The sequence below is a fragment of the Hippocampus bargibanti genome, linkage group LG14 (assembly GCF_051943395.1).
Source record: "Hippocampus bargibanti isolate YZ-2025 linkage group LG14, ASM5194339v1, whole genome shotgun sequence".
Taxonomy (NCBI): Eukaryota; Metazoa; Chordata; class Actinopteri; order Syngnathiformes; family Syngnathidae; genus Hippocampus; species Hippocampus bargibanti.
In genome coordinates this window covers 8,048,694-8,063,238 of record NC_142747.1, presented here as the reverse complement: position 1 = coordinate 8,063,238, position 14,545 = coordinate 8,048,694, and the positions used below count along the sequence as shown (strand labels likewise).

The 14,545-nt window shown below is 39.8% G+C and overlaps 1 protein-coding gene across 1 annotated transcript in view; it reads right to left on the bottom strand.

The window, feature by feature from the left end:
* The window catches only part of kirrel3b (kirre like nephrin family adhesion molecule 3b), a 183,840-nt gene that overhangs the window by 76,082 nt on the left and 93,213 nt on the right, over positions 1-14,545 (bottom strand). The window contains exon 3 of the mRNA XM_089013637.1: positions 5,618-5,767. Coding sequence (XP_088869763.1) covers positions 5,618-5,767 — 150 coding nt within the window. The remainder of the gene's footprint in view (positions 1-5,617; positions 5,768-14,545) is intronic.

The window sequence follows — 14,545 nt, the reverse complement described above, 5'->3', positions numbered from 1 at the left end:
CCAACTCTACCCCTCCAGTAAACATGACGCGTCTCCTCCACCTGCATCCCTTACACTTTGCCTCTTCAGAAATTAAATCCTGGCTTTCTCAGAACTTTCTCAAACTAAACAGCGAAAAAAGTGAACTTCTCCTTCTCTGTACTAAATCCACCCTTCACAAAGCAAACCGTTTCTCTCTCACCATTAACAATTCTACTGTGTCCCCCGCCCTTGAGGTCAAGAGCCTGGGTGTCATCCTCGATTGCACACTATCTTTTCACTCCCATATAAATAACATAACTTGGTTTGCATATTTCCACCTCCATAATATCAATCGTCTTCTTCTCTCACCCCTCACACCAGTGCTATCCTTATCCACAGTCTCGTCACCTTCCGTATCGATTATTGTAACTCACTTCTTTTCGGGGTCGATCCTCATCCTCCCTCCACCTCTGTATGCCCTATACTCGTCTCACCACGATGGGGTGCAGAGCTTTCAGCCGCTTTGCTCCCAAACTCTGGAACTCACTTCCACCCAACATCCGTAATATTGACTTACTTCCACTTTCAAATCTCAAAACCTACCTGTTTAAACTTTCTTTCATGGTCTCGTTTAATCTGCTATTTTATTATTTATTGTTTTATTCATGGTTTTATCGTTTTATGTATTGTTTTTATTGTAGTGTCCTGGGGTGCTCAGAAAGGCGCTTGTAAATTAAATATATTGTTATTATTATTATTATTATTATATTCCCGTTATAAATCCCGTCACTACGAGTAGGATTGTCCCACTGCACTATGTGAGGGATGATGATGCACACATGATGTGTTTGGACGCGGGGACGTTGATCTTAGTAGTCAACGAAATTTCTGAGTCAGAATGCGGTACCCAAACCAAACAATGTAAAATACCCACATTAAGGAGTAATGAAACCATTACCAGGAATGGATTTGTCTTGAGGCTAGATCAATAATTGTGTGTGTGTGTGTGTGTGTGTGTGTGTGTGTGTGTGTGTGTGTGTGTGTGTGTGTGTGTGTGTGTGTGTGTGTGTGTGTGTGTGTGTGCGTGTGTGTGTGTGTGTGTGTGTGGAATGAGTTAAAGCTTTCACCTCGACCGTGTTTCATCCAACGTAAGCGCAAGGGGATAGGAGCAGCTTTCGGGTGACAGGTTCATGAACTGAAGCAAAAATACACGCAAACGCACGCAAGCACATTCAATTACGAACGAATGGCTATCAAGTGTCATATTCTCATTCCAAGAGCAACTGCCAACTGTCTCTGACTTGTGTCAAAATCAACTACGAGGGGGAAGATCTGGCCCATCACATTATTTTGTGTGGCCAGCAAAAGCAAATTATTGGCAAGTTTAACTATGGTTGCTAAAGTCTGAACCTAAATTTCAATTTGTCATATCTACAGTAAAGTCTCGTTATATTGATATCGGTTATATGGATAGTACTGCTTATTACGATACAATTTCTATGAACGCAAGGAGAAAATTTACATGCCGCAGGATCGGATATATCGATAGTCCGGTTATATCGATATTTTTTCCGACTCCCGAGAATATCGATATAACGAGACGTTACTGTAATTCACAATAAGAGTCACGATTCTTGACTTCCGATTTTAAAACTAGCAATTCAGCATTATGTTGCATGTCACTCCTTGGCCTTCAAGAGTGCTACCTCTGAATCAATCCGCAGCTTCCACTGTAAACAAGTATGGTTTTATTGACTACACATCCTGTACTGTACTATAGGGTACAGTTAGCCAGGAAATACATTGTGAAGAAAGAAATACTGTCATTAAACGTAGAGTTTATACCAACAACATGTGGATTCATGATATGATGTCAGAAACCGCTCTTTCACACCGCAGAGAAGATTGAAAGAGATAGCGAAGCATCAATAATAACGTTATTAAATTGTAATATTATTTACTGTTTTCTGACATTTTCAGACACAATTGACTGAAAACTCTGACATTCAACAGGCCTGCAAGCAGGCCCTGCATGTCGCCAACTCAAAATCTGATTGGTTAAAGCAACAGGCATTTGTTAAAGCAACAGAGTCATCGGCACCGCATTTATTGGTCCAGGGCCTGCAGAACTGATTGTGAATGCATTCAGGTTGATTTCTGACCAAAACGATGGCTGAAATCTGATTGGTTAAATGCTTAAATAAGTAAACACATTTGGTAGCGGCACAACAAGGGAAAAGCAATAAAAGGAAGCTAAAAGACAATTTGGAATTATTTAAAAAGCATTTACGTATAAAACATAAATATCATTCGTATGTGATTCAAATATTTTTAGGCCAGCAGAGAAGGCCTTGCAGGCCCTGACGGCACACCACTGTGTAATATATATCATGATATATGAGCCTCCACGGGAACTACAATGTGGCCAGCAACAAACAAGAATTTGACACCCCTGCCCTCTGCCAACTGGCTTACAAATCAGGCATACAAACACTTAATTCTCCACCTTTTACCATGTGCGCAACTAATAATTAATTAGATGTTGCTTTTTTTGAAGCTGCAACCATAATAACAAAGGAGACGTGTGCTATGTCATGGATATTCATAAGCATGATTGACATTTTCTTAGGACCCACTTCACTTCCTGCTTCACTAGAATTACAAAAAGGATATAGGTAACGCTGACTTAGGTTTTTCTTCTGTGTTGTTTATTTCAAGTGGTGCACCGTGGCGGTGTCTCGTTTTAATTACCCTAACCCGTGAACGGGCGGTTGGTCCCAGATGGCGGGACACGCCATTTCACAAGCAGCCTGGTTGTCGGTAAGCCAAGGAGACGTCTATCATTGAAATGCATCTGATTTGCCACACTTTATAAATATATACATAGCTGTCACTTTCTTTTCACTCTGTACATTTCTGATTGAATGTACCGTCATGTTTTTTTTTTTTTTTTACTACAGAATACACTGAATGTCTATGAATGCAGTAATGATAAAAAAGAGGCAGCTGTGTTGCTCTTCATATCAAGAAGTGTCAGCCGTCTGAATACAAGACACTCAATCTGGATCATCATGTATTTTTGGGGAGCTATCTTCACCAGGCAGGCAGCTATTTCACCTTATACAAGACCTTGTATAGTTTATTGCAACGATAAGAAAAAGATCACGCTGCTTTAGGAAACATGAAAAGAATGCACTGTGTTGACATTACAATTGTTTTGCCCCAGGACCGTGGATCATGAGGTTTCGCGTTAAGGGCCAGTGTAACTATCAACGTTTACCCTTGATCTGTCTCATTCCACATACTCATTAAATATATTGCTAAAAAGCTTGTCTCTACATACTCATTAAATATCTTGCTAAAAAGCTTGTCTCTACATCATTGAAGCAAGTAAATATATAGAAAATAGATAAAATAAAATAAAAATGCTAAATAACATTTATTGTTATATAAACAATGTTATATAAACATTATATATATATATATATATATATATATATATATATATATATATATATATATATATATATATATATATATATACCGTATTTTCACGACCAAACGGCGCACTGTGTGAAAAGGCGCAGTCTCATTTATGTGTGCCATTTCTGTATTTAACACACACATTGGGCGCACCGGATGAAAGGACGCAAGTTTTATATACCGGTACATATCCTCTACTGCCATACGTACGTCCGCCTCACAACAACACACAGGCATACAAGTATGCGTATTTCAAAAAACAGATCGGGAGCAAAACTGAGTTTGGTAGTGCTTTATTTATTAATTACAAAGGAATATCATTTTGTAATCATCACTCAATATGCGTCGGCATGGTAAAAAGGAGCACATTACCGGTACCGACTTTTCCGAAAGCTCAAACCACCGTGCTAGAAGACACGTTAGCCCAAACATCCACAATCCATTGGCAAACTGTGGCATCCAGCCCTTTTTGTTTGCCTTAAGAATGACGCCTGCTGGAAATGTCTCTTTAGGCAAAGTCTTTCTTTTAAAAAAATCACAATCGCCGGGAGTTTCTCTCCGTTAGCATGGCAGCCTTTTCGCCAGCTTTTCAGAATAATTCGCCGGCCGTCGCTACAGTAGTCCCGGTCCGCATGGAAAAATCGCACAGTTTCATAAAACGCCAGCACCAAGACGGACCTCCTTGGAAATGTTCAATTTTCATTTCCTCCGCTAGCGTTACTGCTCTGAGTGGGATGGTGACAGTCGAAACGCTCCTTATGCTCGCAGATCCATTGCTCGAATCTTTCCTCCAACTCCGGCCACCTTGCCTTATGTACGCGTATTATGTCACGGCCGCTCCATTCACATGTTCTTCGGCGTAACTGATAGCCTTCAGTTTAAACTGAGCTTCATAACCGTATCTCTGTGCCATTTTCAGGGTCGTTAAAACAGCAATGTTCTGCATAAAGCACATACCTGTTCGTTTATACACAAACCACGGCCCACATCCCCCCCACATGTTCTCTCCCACGTCCTCCTCATGGTGGTCTCTAATGCGTCCGCACTACAGGGCGCACCGCACATTTTCAAAAAAATCTGAGACGTTTATATGCGCCTTATGGTCGTGAAAATACGGTATATATATATATATATATAAAGTCGCAACAAAAGTGATCATCAATGAATATCCCTTTGTCTCAGCATGTCTCAGCCCCATGGTGGGGGGTATTGGGTTGTCTAGGATCGGATGGATTAAAACATTATAGGGGTAAATAGGTGGCTATGTAATGTCATTGTTGTCGTTATTGCTTCATACTGTTTGACTATGCATTTTTAAAAGTAAATAGGACATTAAAAATAAGTAATGCATGTCTTAAATTGTATAGGTGCTGAAATTCCACGTGACGGTGCTAATGCATCTTCTGAAATGGGCCATAATTATTAATGCATAGTTTTCATAACTGTTAAACAAGCCAAATTAGCTAACAATACAGACCAAGAAGGTGCATAGCATGATGTGGATGACAGTGCTAGAAAATGTAATTAAATCTCTATGTTGAACAAAATTAATAAACACCAATTTAAACGATTTGGGTATTGACTCCTTTGATAGATTTTCTCATTCAATATTTCACTGCTCGGATTGTTGAGGATGAGTGTTGTTTGGCTGAACACGCGTACATCCTTTATGAACAACTGCGTAGCAGTCACTATGTGTTGTCTAAATTGGATGATAAATGAAAACAGATTGATTGGGATAGGAAACGCAATGACATTACAAGTGGAATTATGGTAGGATTTTGATGCTTCTCTGTTAAACATGAGATATATTTTGGCCAATCATCATTAGGGAGGTGGTATTGAATAGTTGGTAATTAATATTAATGTGGTGAAAAGTGGTTCATGCTTGGTGCTCAAGTGCTTCGATATGACACAAGTAGTCGGCATTCAACAATCTCTTGCGAACAAGAGGCTGTGTGAAATACTTTATTTATTAAAAGCACATGTGGGAAGGTTTGATTTCAATCGTACGTCATTTTAACTTCATGTTCACTTTTAGAATCTCATCTCACACAACTGAAGTATATTTGCTTAGAATGATCCTTCCACTTAGCAGAGATAGATAGCTAAATTGTTCAATGGATAGATACTGTAGAATTGAGTAATTGTGTGGTTACAATATGTTTCTTACCTGAGAGGTCCCTCCCTACCCCGAGCGCCAGGCCATCTTTGATCCACAGGACAACGCCGTGGTAACCAGGGATGGAACATGGTAATGTCACAGGTTGGCCAGCCACAACAACCAAGTCCTGTGGCTGCTGGGAAAACATGGACTTCCCACCTGAAAGCACAATCAGACACATAGACCAATCAGGCAAATTCATTCACTATATTGAAGGAGAAAGTTCCAATTGTATTTTTCTCTTTTAAATGGCACTTGTCACTGGCTTAAATGCCCCATGAAGCAAAACTGAATGGGAATGGCACCATATGCCGATGTCTACTCAGTCTCCACACACCCCTTGTCAAACATGTTAAAAGAACTCCTGAGGACGAGCCACAAATATGTTCAGTTGCTATTCATGATGTAAAGATGAGATACATGCATCCCAGGTGTCAGCGTGATGTCAGGACTGAAGTGCAGACTCAGAGGCAGCTGTTCCACCTCAAATTGGTTCATTTATAAAGGATGTCCTCAGACAGCTGAGCTGGGCCTGTGCACAAGGCAGATAACACCATCTCATCTCCCAACAGTACTCTAGCGGCATACATTAACTCAAGTTTGCACCCGTGTAGTCCAACTGTGCAACTGCCATTAGCTGCACCCCACTGCTGCATTTTCATGAAGAAAGCAAAGTGCAGTGAACTCCATTAGCGGAAGAGGGTTCGTTAATGGGGCCCGATACAGTGGAGAAGGGTAGAGACAAAGGAGGGAGTTGGCATTATATAAATATATAAACAGCCTATGAAAATAACGCCACAACATTCTTATGCCAAGTGTACGTTGTTTTAAATGTGTTTAGTTATTTACAAGTCTATATTTTATATAGTATTTTTTATTTTGTTGTTATATTCCACAAAGGTGGCTGAAATCATCCCCCAATAGCAAAAATGCCCTCCAAAGTATGCTGTTTTCCAGATATATTTGTAATGAATGAGCGAAATTGTATTGTTGATAATCAAATATATTAAAAATAACTGAATATCTGTGCGTACATCTTATTACCCTCCACCCTCTTTATAGGTGTTATTTATTTGGTGTCACATTCATGTGCTGATCAGATTGCGGATGAGGAACTTGAGTAGATTTGTTGTCCCATTTCAAAAAAAATCAAAAGAGTGTCGAAGTCCGAGACTTGAAATAAAGCTGAATAGTATTATGCTGGCAAGGTTGTGGTGGTGGTGGACCCCCAAAGGTGCAATCAGGAGAGAGGAACAGGGTGTATTTGACAATGTGTATTAAATAAGTCAGCAAGAAATCTCAAACAACAAAGTTGTCAGAACAAAAAGGTCCAAAGTAGCAAACAAAACCATGAGTAAAACATAAGACGAAACAAACTTGACAGGAATAAACAAATAATGAACGGCCAACACGGAATGGTCGTGCTGGTAGTGCTTTTAACTGTGATTAAACAATTAAAAAGACCAAATCCTGTGCAGCTGCAAGCGTGGCCCTACAAAGCCACCTGTTGGTTGCAAACTGAAACGAGACAGCTGTACTGTATTCCCTTTAGCGTCGCTCCATCTAGAGCACAGGTGTCAAAGTCAAGGCCCACAGGCCAAATCCGGTCCGCCACATCATTTTTTTCGGCCCGCGAAAGCAAATCTTGTTAAATTCCATGATGATTGCTAAAATCTGAGCCAAAAATTCACATTTTAGGATGTCAACCACAATAAAAGTTATTATTCTTGACTTCAGATTTGAAAACGAGTTATTCATTAATTTGCTGTGTGCTCTATATGTAATATTTGAAGGGATTTAAACATTCTAATGGGTTCCCCAAATTCATAACGGCCCTCGAGAGGAAACCATAACTACAATGTGGCCCGCGGCAAAAAATGACTTTGACATCCCTGATCTAGAGGATGCATAAAGCCATCACAGCCACTAATAGGGTTTTTATTCGGTGCACCTTATAAAGTCATGCTCCATATAGTAGATGAAAACAGTTTCAAAATAGGCCATTTGCTGAAGCTGCACCTCATACTCCGGAGCGCCTCATAGTTCGGAAAATATGGTATATATGTGCATAATGCACTTCAAGAAAAAACATAAAGAACACTTTTGTTTGTTTGTTTACATTTGAAATGTAAATTTCTCCACTGCGAGACTACTAAAGGCAAATCCAATCCAATCCAATCCAATTTGCACAGCAACTAAAATAAGACTGTGCCCAAAAACCACCCACTGGGAGGGGGGATTAGTAACAATATCAGATAAATGTTGTTGGATTTGCTAAATCATGCTTTTTCAAACCTTTGATAAGAGCTTATCTGTGATCATCATAAAGCTACCTTTTCCCTATAAGAAACCCAACATATTTTGCCAGTGATCTGCTGACCAAGTTTATTTTCAATAGTTCACAAAGACAGTCAAGGTCATCGCACTCTTTTTGTCATTCAGGGGCTGACATCTGCAGAACATTTCAAAGATGGATGTGATGCAGCTGCAGATTAAATCTTCACAGATTAGGAATGATTCAGCAAACAATCAGAGCCGGAGATGAGGACGGCCATTATGCATACTGTTTAGTACCAACGTGTTGATGAAAATCAACTGCAAGGAGAGAAATAATTTTCTCTCGGTTGGCCGGTAAATGTGTCTATTATCCCTGCCCCCCATGGTTTATCCACCTTTAAAATTGACAGCAAATTGCACCCTACCGCTGCGGTTGTAAGAAATGTCAAGTTGCCCGTTGCATCAGCTAAAATACCAAATGAAATATTTTCATCAAAGTGACCATCCGACGGAAGGACCTGCCAACGTGCTTTGATTTATTCCAGGTTGTTTCTTGATCAAGACCAAAAAATAAAAATACAATCATGGATCCGATGACCGCTCACTTCTTTCAAATGGGCTCCAGACTTTGTACAGAGCCATATCTATGACAGGCTGGTCCTTTGTATCGCCTGTTGTTGTTTCACTTCAGATAATCGGTTTCCTGTTGGATGGCTGCTGCGTTTTCGCACACACAAGGAAAATTGTCTTTATTCAGACTAGCAGCCCCAAATTCATCGCTCAGTCAATCAGTGCGTTTTGGAAACGATGTTTATAGTCAAACGGTCGGCCCACTTGAGAGAAAATCATCAGCATGCCGCCTGTGCGCCATGTGGCCACACAGCACTAAAGCCAAGATCATAATCACAAACTATTATCCTTCCGGTCACGCTATTTATTGCTATTTTGACGTATGACTTTCAAATATAGTACATCCAAGGGGGTAACTTGAGGATGGCAGCTTTCCATGTTTTCAGCTTTGGACACCAAATGGATGTACTGTTGGAATCAACAGCAGTGTAGGAGGAGCAACACGGAAGAAAATAGATTAAAATAAATGTCATTATCTTTCACAGCTGGGCTTCCAGGTAGATTTTGTATTAAACACACTGCACGTCGAAAAAGAAAAACATACATTGAAATCAAGGTTATTCTTAATATGAACATACCTTTCCTCACTAAAAAATAGCCTATTCTTCTATTCCGTGGCAGTCAATAATCACAAATCCACCATGCATTAACAAACCCATTTTATGGTTTATGTCTTATTTTTGTTTATTTATTATTTGAGATGGTAACATATTGCTCCCTGGAACTCACTCCCAGTCAACTTCAGAAAAGATGTAAATAAATTCTGTGTCTGCTCTATAAATCACCCGAGTCCTGAATACATTAAATACATGCGAATTGAAAATAAATCCAAAACTGCTCTGAGATCTGCAGACATGTTTCAATTTTTGGAGCCGAGGGGACTCATTTAACGAAGAGAACAGGTTCTCTTCATTCTTATGCCTTAAATTTAAACTATGTATAGTACAATAATAATAATAATAATAATAATAATAATAAAAATAATATTAATAATAATAATAATAATAATAATAATAATAATAATAAAAATCCATTTGTAATAATAATAAATAAAATAAAATAAAATAATGTATCAAATGGGGACACCGCTCTGCTGGTGCACATCTTCCCCCACCGCCATTTCCTGTGACCCAAAAGCAATCTCAACCCGCCCACAAGGCCGATAAGGCACTGGCAAAGTATTTGTCAAATAATGCATTTTACATGCTTCATGGTGCTTAATTAAATTGTTTTAATCCGTCTTTACTTATGTATTTTTTTTCAATCTCAAACTGGACATGAAAACTTTCATAATATCTGCATATGTCGACGCTTTCAGCACAAATGACGATATGGAACGAGGGCCGATTCTTCAGTGAAATTAGGTTTTTGTTACACTCATTAATATCAAAATGTGAGGCCCTCAAGGTAGCAGGCAACTACAATGGCGGATAATTATGAATAATTCATGTGGCCCGATCGCTGACATTAGAGAAAGGATGTCTTACAGTGACTTATCTTCCTCATCATTGTGTTCAAATCCTTCCATTCTGCCCATCTCTTGTAAAACACACACAGAATGCTAAGTGACACGCAATATGCCTATCTGGAATATGACGGCTATCATTAGGAGCGAAATGTGTCGACAGTAACGCAAATTCATTCAAGCCGGGAAGACAAACACTGGTGCTACTGCAAGACGTTAGTTCTTATTCCATTTCTCACACTGTGCATCGTTGGTGTATGACAGTTGCCAAGGCACAATCAAGATGAATCACCTCAGATGACGACTTCTATAAATTACAAATGGCGACAGTGGTGGGGCCTCAGAGACACACACGTAATCATTAGCCGCATGGCCAGGAGGAAGTGAGATTTCATGGACATCACAGACTGGAACATCATAGGCCACAAATGGATTTTTACATCTCTTCGGGCTGCTTCTTTTTCTGACCGTTTCCACAGATCTTGGTATAAAGGACATCTCGGCATCCATTCAAATGAAACCCACAAAATAAGACAACACGATACCATGAAGCATTCGACTCATATCAACATTTGCATGATGTGCATTTACAGTACATTTCGGGTTGTCGAGATGGCAAGAGAATCATCTATTCACAGGGAGTATCTGATGTTTGGATCACAGTAATGCCCCCGCTGTGATTATAATTACCGTTATAAAGGTGCAACTCCAGTCTCCACAGCAACGACTGTTCATAGGAACCAACTCATACGTTATATTTAGCATAAACGGAAGCCGCGTCCCCCTCCTGCCTTGCTAAGGTATTGATTAAAAAGTGCGTGGAAATGAACCGACTTGCTCACAACCGAGATACTTTTTTTCAAAAGCATTCACCCTTGTATAATGGCAAGCGGGGGACTTAAAAGCGATGCAAATGAGCTAGAGCTGAAGTGAGGAGTAGGAGTTTTTGGAAATAGGCTTCTGACTGATAGGAAAGGTCAGATCTGTTTTCCCGGTTCGATCCTTACATGCTTTCTTTGTCAACTGCACCTCTTCATTTGCTCTGCCGCTGGAGTATTTGTGGCATTTGTTTGCAGTGCTCGATGCCACACGGGTTATTGTCGAAGTGCAAACACTTGCGTGTTTACTGAGTAACTATGTACCTGACGATTTACGAGGAGGGAAGAGGTTGAGGAGATTTTAGGAGCGGGGCCGGTGGGAGTCATCATGTTCATTAAGGAAAGAGGAGCTGTTGAAAGGTCTTAGGGGGTTGAAATGCAGGAAATTTGAGAGGCATCCAGTACATAGCTAAAAGCATCTGGATATATCCATCCATTATGTATGTATGTATGTATGTATGTATGTATGTATGTATGTATGTATGTATGTATGTATGTATGTATGTATGTATGTATGTATGTATGTATTGTGATGTCACGAGAGGCTGTGTCCTGGAGGGCAAATACATCCCCCTAAGATGGCTCCACCCAGAGAGAGTCTTGGCCCCATCTGGTGGAAGGCAGCAATTAAAACCACACACCTGCAGCTGATCAGGGCAGGATTGGCAGGCAATGCTCTTAAGGCAGAGAGCATCTGAGTGTGGAGCTTGGGGAAAGACAAGCTCGATTGCTGTGCTCTGTGAAGAAGTTGATTGCTGCGTGGAACTCATTGCCAGTTGGGACCACACGACAGGACACTGGATTTGGACCTTGCTAAGGTGGCTAGGCTACATGAGGAGGACGTCAAGAGGGGTGAGGCCTAGAGACTCTTGGAAAAGAACTCCGTCTTCAGTTTTACCTCAGAAGAGACTTTATTTTTATTTAAGTATTGGAAGAGACACTATTCAAACCTTTGTTGCTTGTGAATCCCCCCTGAAACCTTTGTTTGTATCCAAACCTGTCGTCCATTGCACTTCTTGTCCTGTCCCGCTGAGAGCCAGCCTCTCATGATATCACAGTATGTATGTATGTATGTATGTATGTATGTATGTATGAATTTATTTATTTATATATTTATTTATTTATTTACTTCTACTGACTGGACACTATAAAAAGATCCTGAATGGTCATTCACTCTTCTTCAGGGAAGAGTGAATGAAAACTGTGTGAAATGATCACAACCCATGATTTGAAATGTTTTAATGTGATAAAATCGGAATTATCCACTTTGCACGTTTGCATCAAGTGGTTAGTATTTCCGCCTTACAGTGCAGTGCAAGAATCAAATTTTGTTCTGGCCTTCCTGTGTGGAGTTTGCATGGATTGTATTGGATTTCCCTTTATTAGTCTCGCAGTGGAGAAATTTACATTTCACAGCAGCATGTTCTTCCTATGTGGATTTTCTCTGGATACTCTGGTTTCCACCCACATTCCACAAACACAAATGATAGGTTAACACTCTTAAATGTTGCCTAAACGTGGGTGTCAACTCGAATGTGTGTTCCTGTATGTGTGTTCTGCAATCAGCTTGAAATCAGGGTGTACCCCGCCCAATGCACAAATACAGCTGCCAGAGGCTCCAGCTCCTCTGCGACTTTTCTGAGGAGAAGCAAATGAGAAAATGAATGGATGGCTTCTTCCGTGAATTGTATTCCGTACAACCCCCCCCTCCGAGAAAAGACTGAGTAAGTCTGTTTTTTAAATGAAATAATAATAATAATAATAATAATAATAATAATAATAATATAATAATAATAATAATAATAGTTTGCTGACAAAGTTTCTTGGATAAGAAGTGAAACGTCTGACACCTTCAAAGAAGTACAGATGACGGCTGAAGAAAACTTTTCATCGATGTACCAATCCTGTACGACAGAGAGCTTACACAGACGAATATAATATAATAATAATAATAATAATAATAATAATAATAATAATAATAATAATAATAATAATAATAATAATAATAACAACGGAAAAAAATAATGGAATCCATCAGTGACATGCAGTACCAAGGTCATTAACTCATTCACTGCCAGACGTGCAAAAATCCAGTGCCAGGGTTTTTGTCATTTTCACTCAAATTCCAGGACCCACAGAATATTGAGTATTAGGACTACATAAACCTTCAATGCAGCGTAAGAAACCTTATCCTCTCCTCTTTCATCAGAAAAAAATAGTTCACTCCCAGGTTATATGGGTCTGGAGTAATATAGGGTGCAAGTGAGGGTGGTTGTACAAAAGACAAATGCTGTCCCTTCATGTGAGGGAAAAAAAACATTGCCAGGAGTCTCACCAGCGCTTTATCGGCACCCCCCGCAAGAAAAAAAACTAAACCCGAACAAATTTGGGGATGGCAGTGAATGAGTTAAAAAGACTTCCTATAATGAAACCAGAAGTGAAAACTTCTGGTTTCATTATATAATGCAACACAAATAATTCACTCTGAAAAAATAAATAAATAAAGTTCATCGCCTCTTACGAAACCAACTTAAGATGTCGATACACAAAGTAATGCGACGCTATCAACACGAAGGCTTTTGCGGCACTTTGTGTGACTCACTGTAAAATCAACATTTGACACCCTCTCTACGGTGGAGACATCCATTTGCCTCCCATTCTCCTCAACTATTTGCTTCCCCCCGAGACAGCCTCATATCATTTTTCATTGCAGGCGTCCGTGACATTGAAAGAGACCCCTAATGAAAACATTTGTCTTTCTTTCAGAGAGGTGGGTAAGGGCTGACACCAGAGGGAGACATATTTGTACCAATCAGGCCTTCATCTCGCTGTCCCCGCCAGTGTTTCATCTTGACAGGCCTCTGATGAATCCATCACTTAGCCTTGATTTGGTGGAGCGGCTCACCACTGCCAGAGTGCCAGGTTAAATCACAAGTGACAGCGGGCCAACAATGCTAATTACACAAAGAACCTTTACCATGAATGCAAGTAAACATAGCAAATACATGTATGTGTCTTATCGCTTGTCAAAAACATGACTTGTCAAGGGAGTTCGAATTACCGTGGTCAATGTGGGGAAAACAAAAAAAAACAGAGGTCATGGTTCTTTTTTTTGTTGATGTAGTTTACCAGTTGTGGGAAAGTCAACAACAAACCAGTTTTAATATTTTGGTCACACCAAATCGCTACTATTGTGTTAAGGCTATTTTTTAATTAGCTCACACATTGCAAACAATGATGTTTGGTAGGTGTTCGGTGTAAAGTCATCACAGTGCCTTAATGGACAACCGACATCACTTTTTTGTTTCCTAAATGACATCAGAAAAACGTTTTATAGCATCTAAAATACCCAAAACACGCAACATTCAACGATTCACCATTGCGTTATTTATGTGTTTTCCTTCTAATTTCGCCATCAACATGGATCAACACGAAGTTTTCACACCAAACAAAGTACCACAAAATGCATTGAGGTGATGCAAGGTATGTCCTTTCTCGGTGAGGGGCGTTCCTTCAGTGACGTAGGGTGAGGACTCACCAACTCAAAAACAAGACTTCCGGAATATTCAGCGTGAGTCTTAAAACAAAAAATATAGCTATATGCGGCGGAATCAGTCGAAGTCATTTGAAGAGATTTTACAAATTATGGACACAACTTGTCGGTTGTCCTTTAATACTTTGTCACGG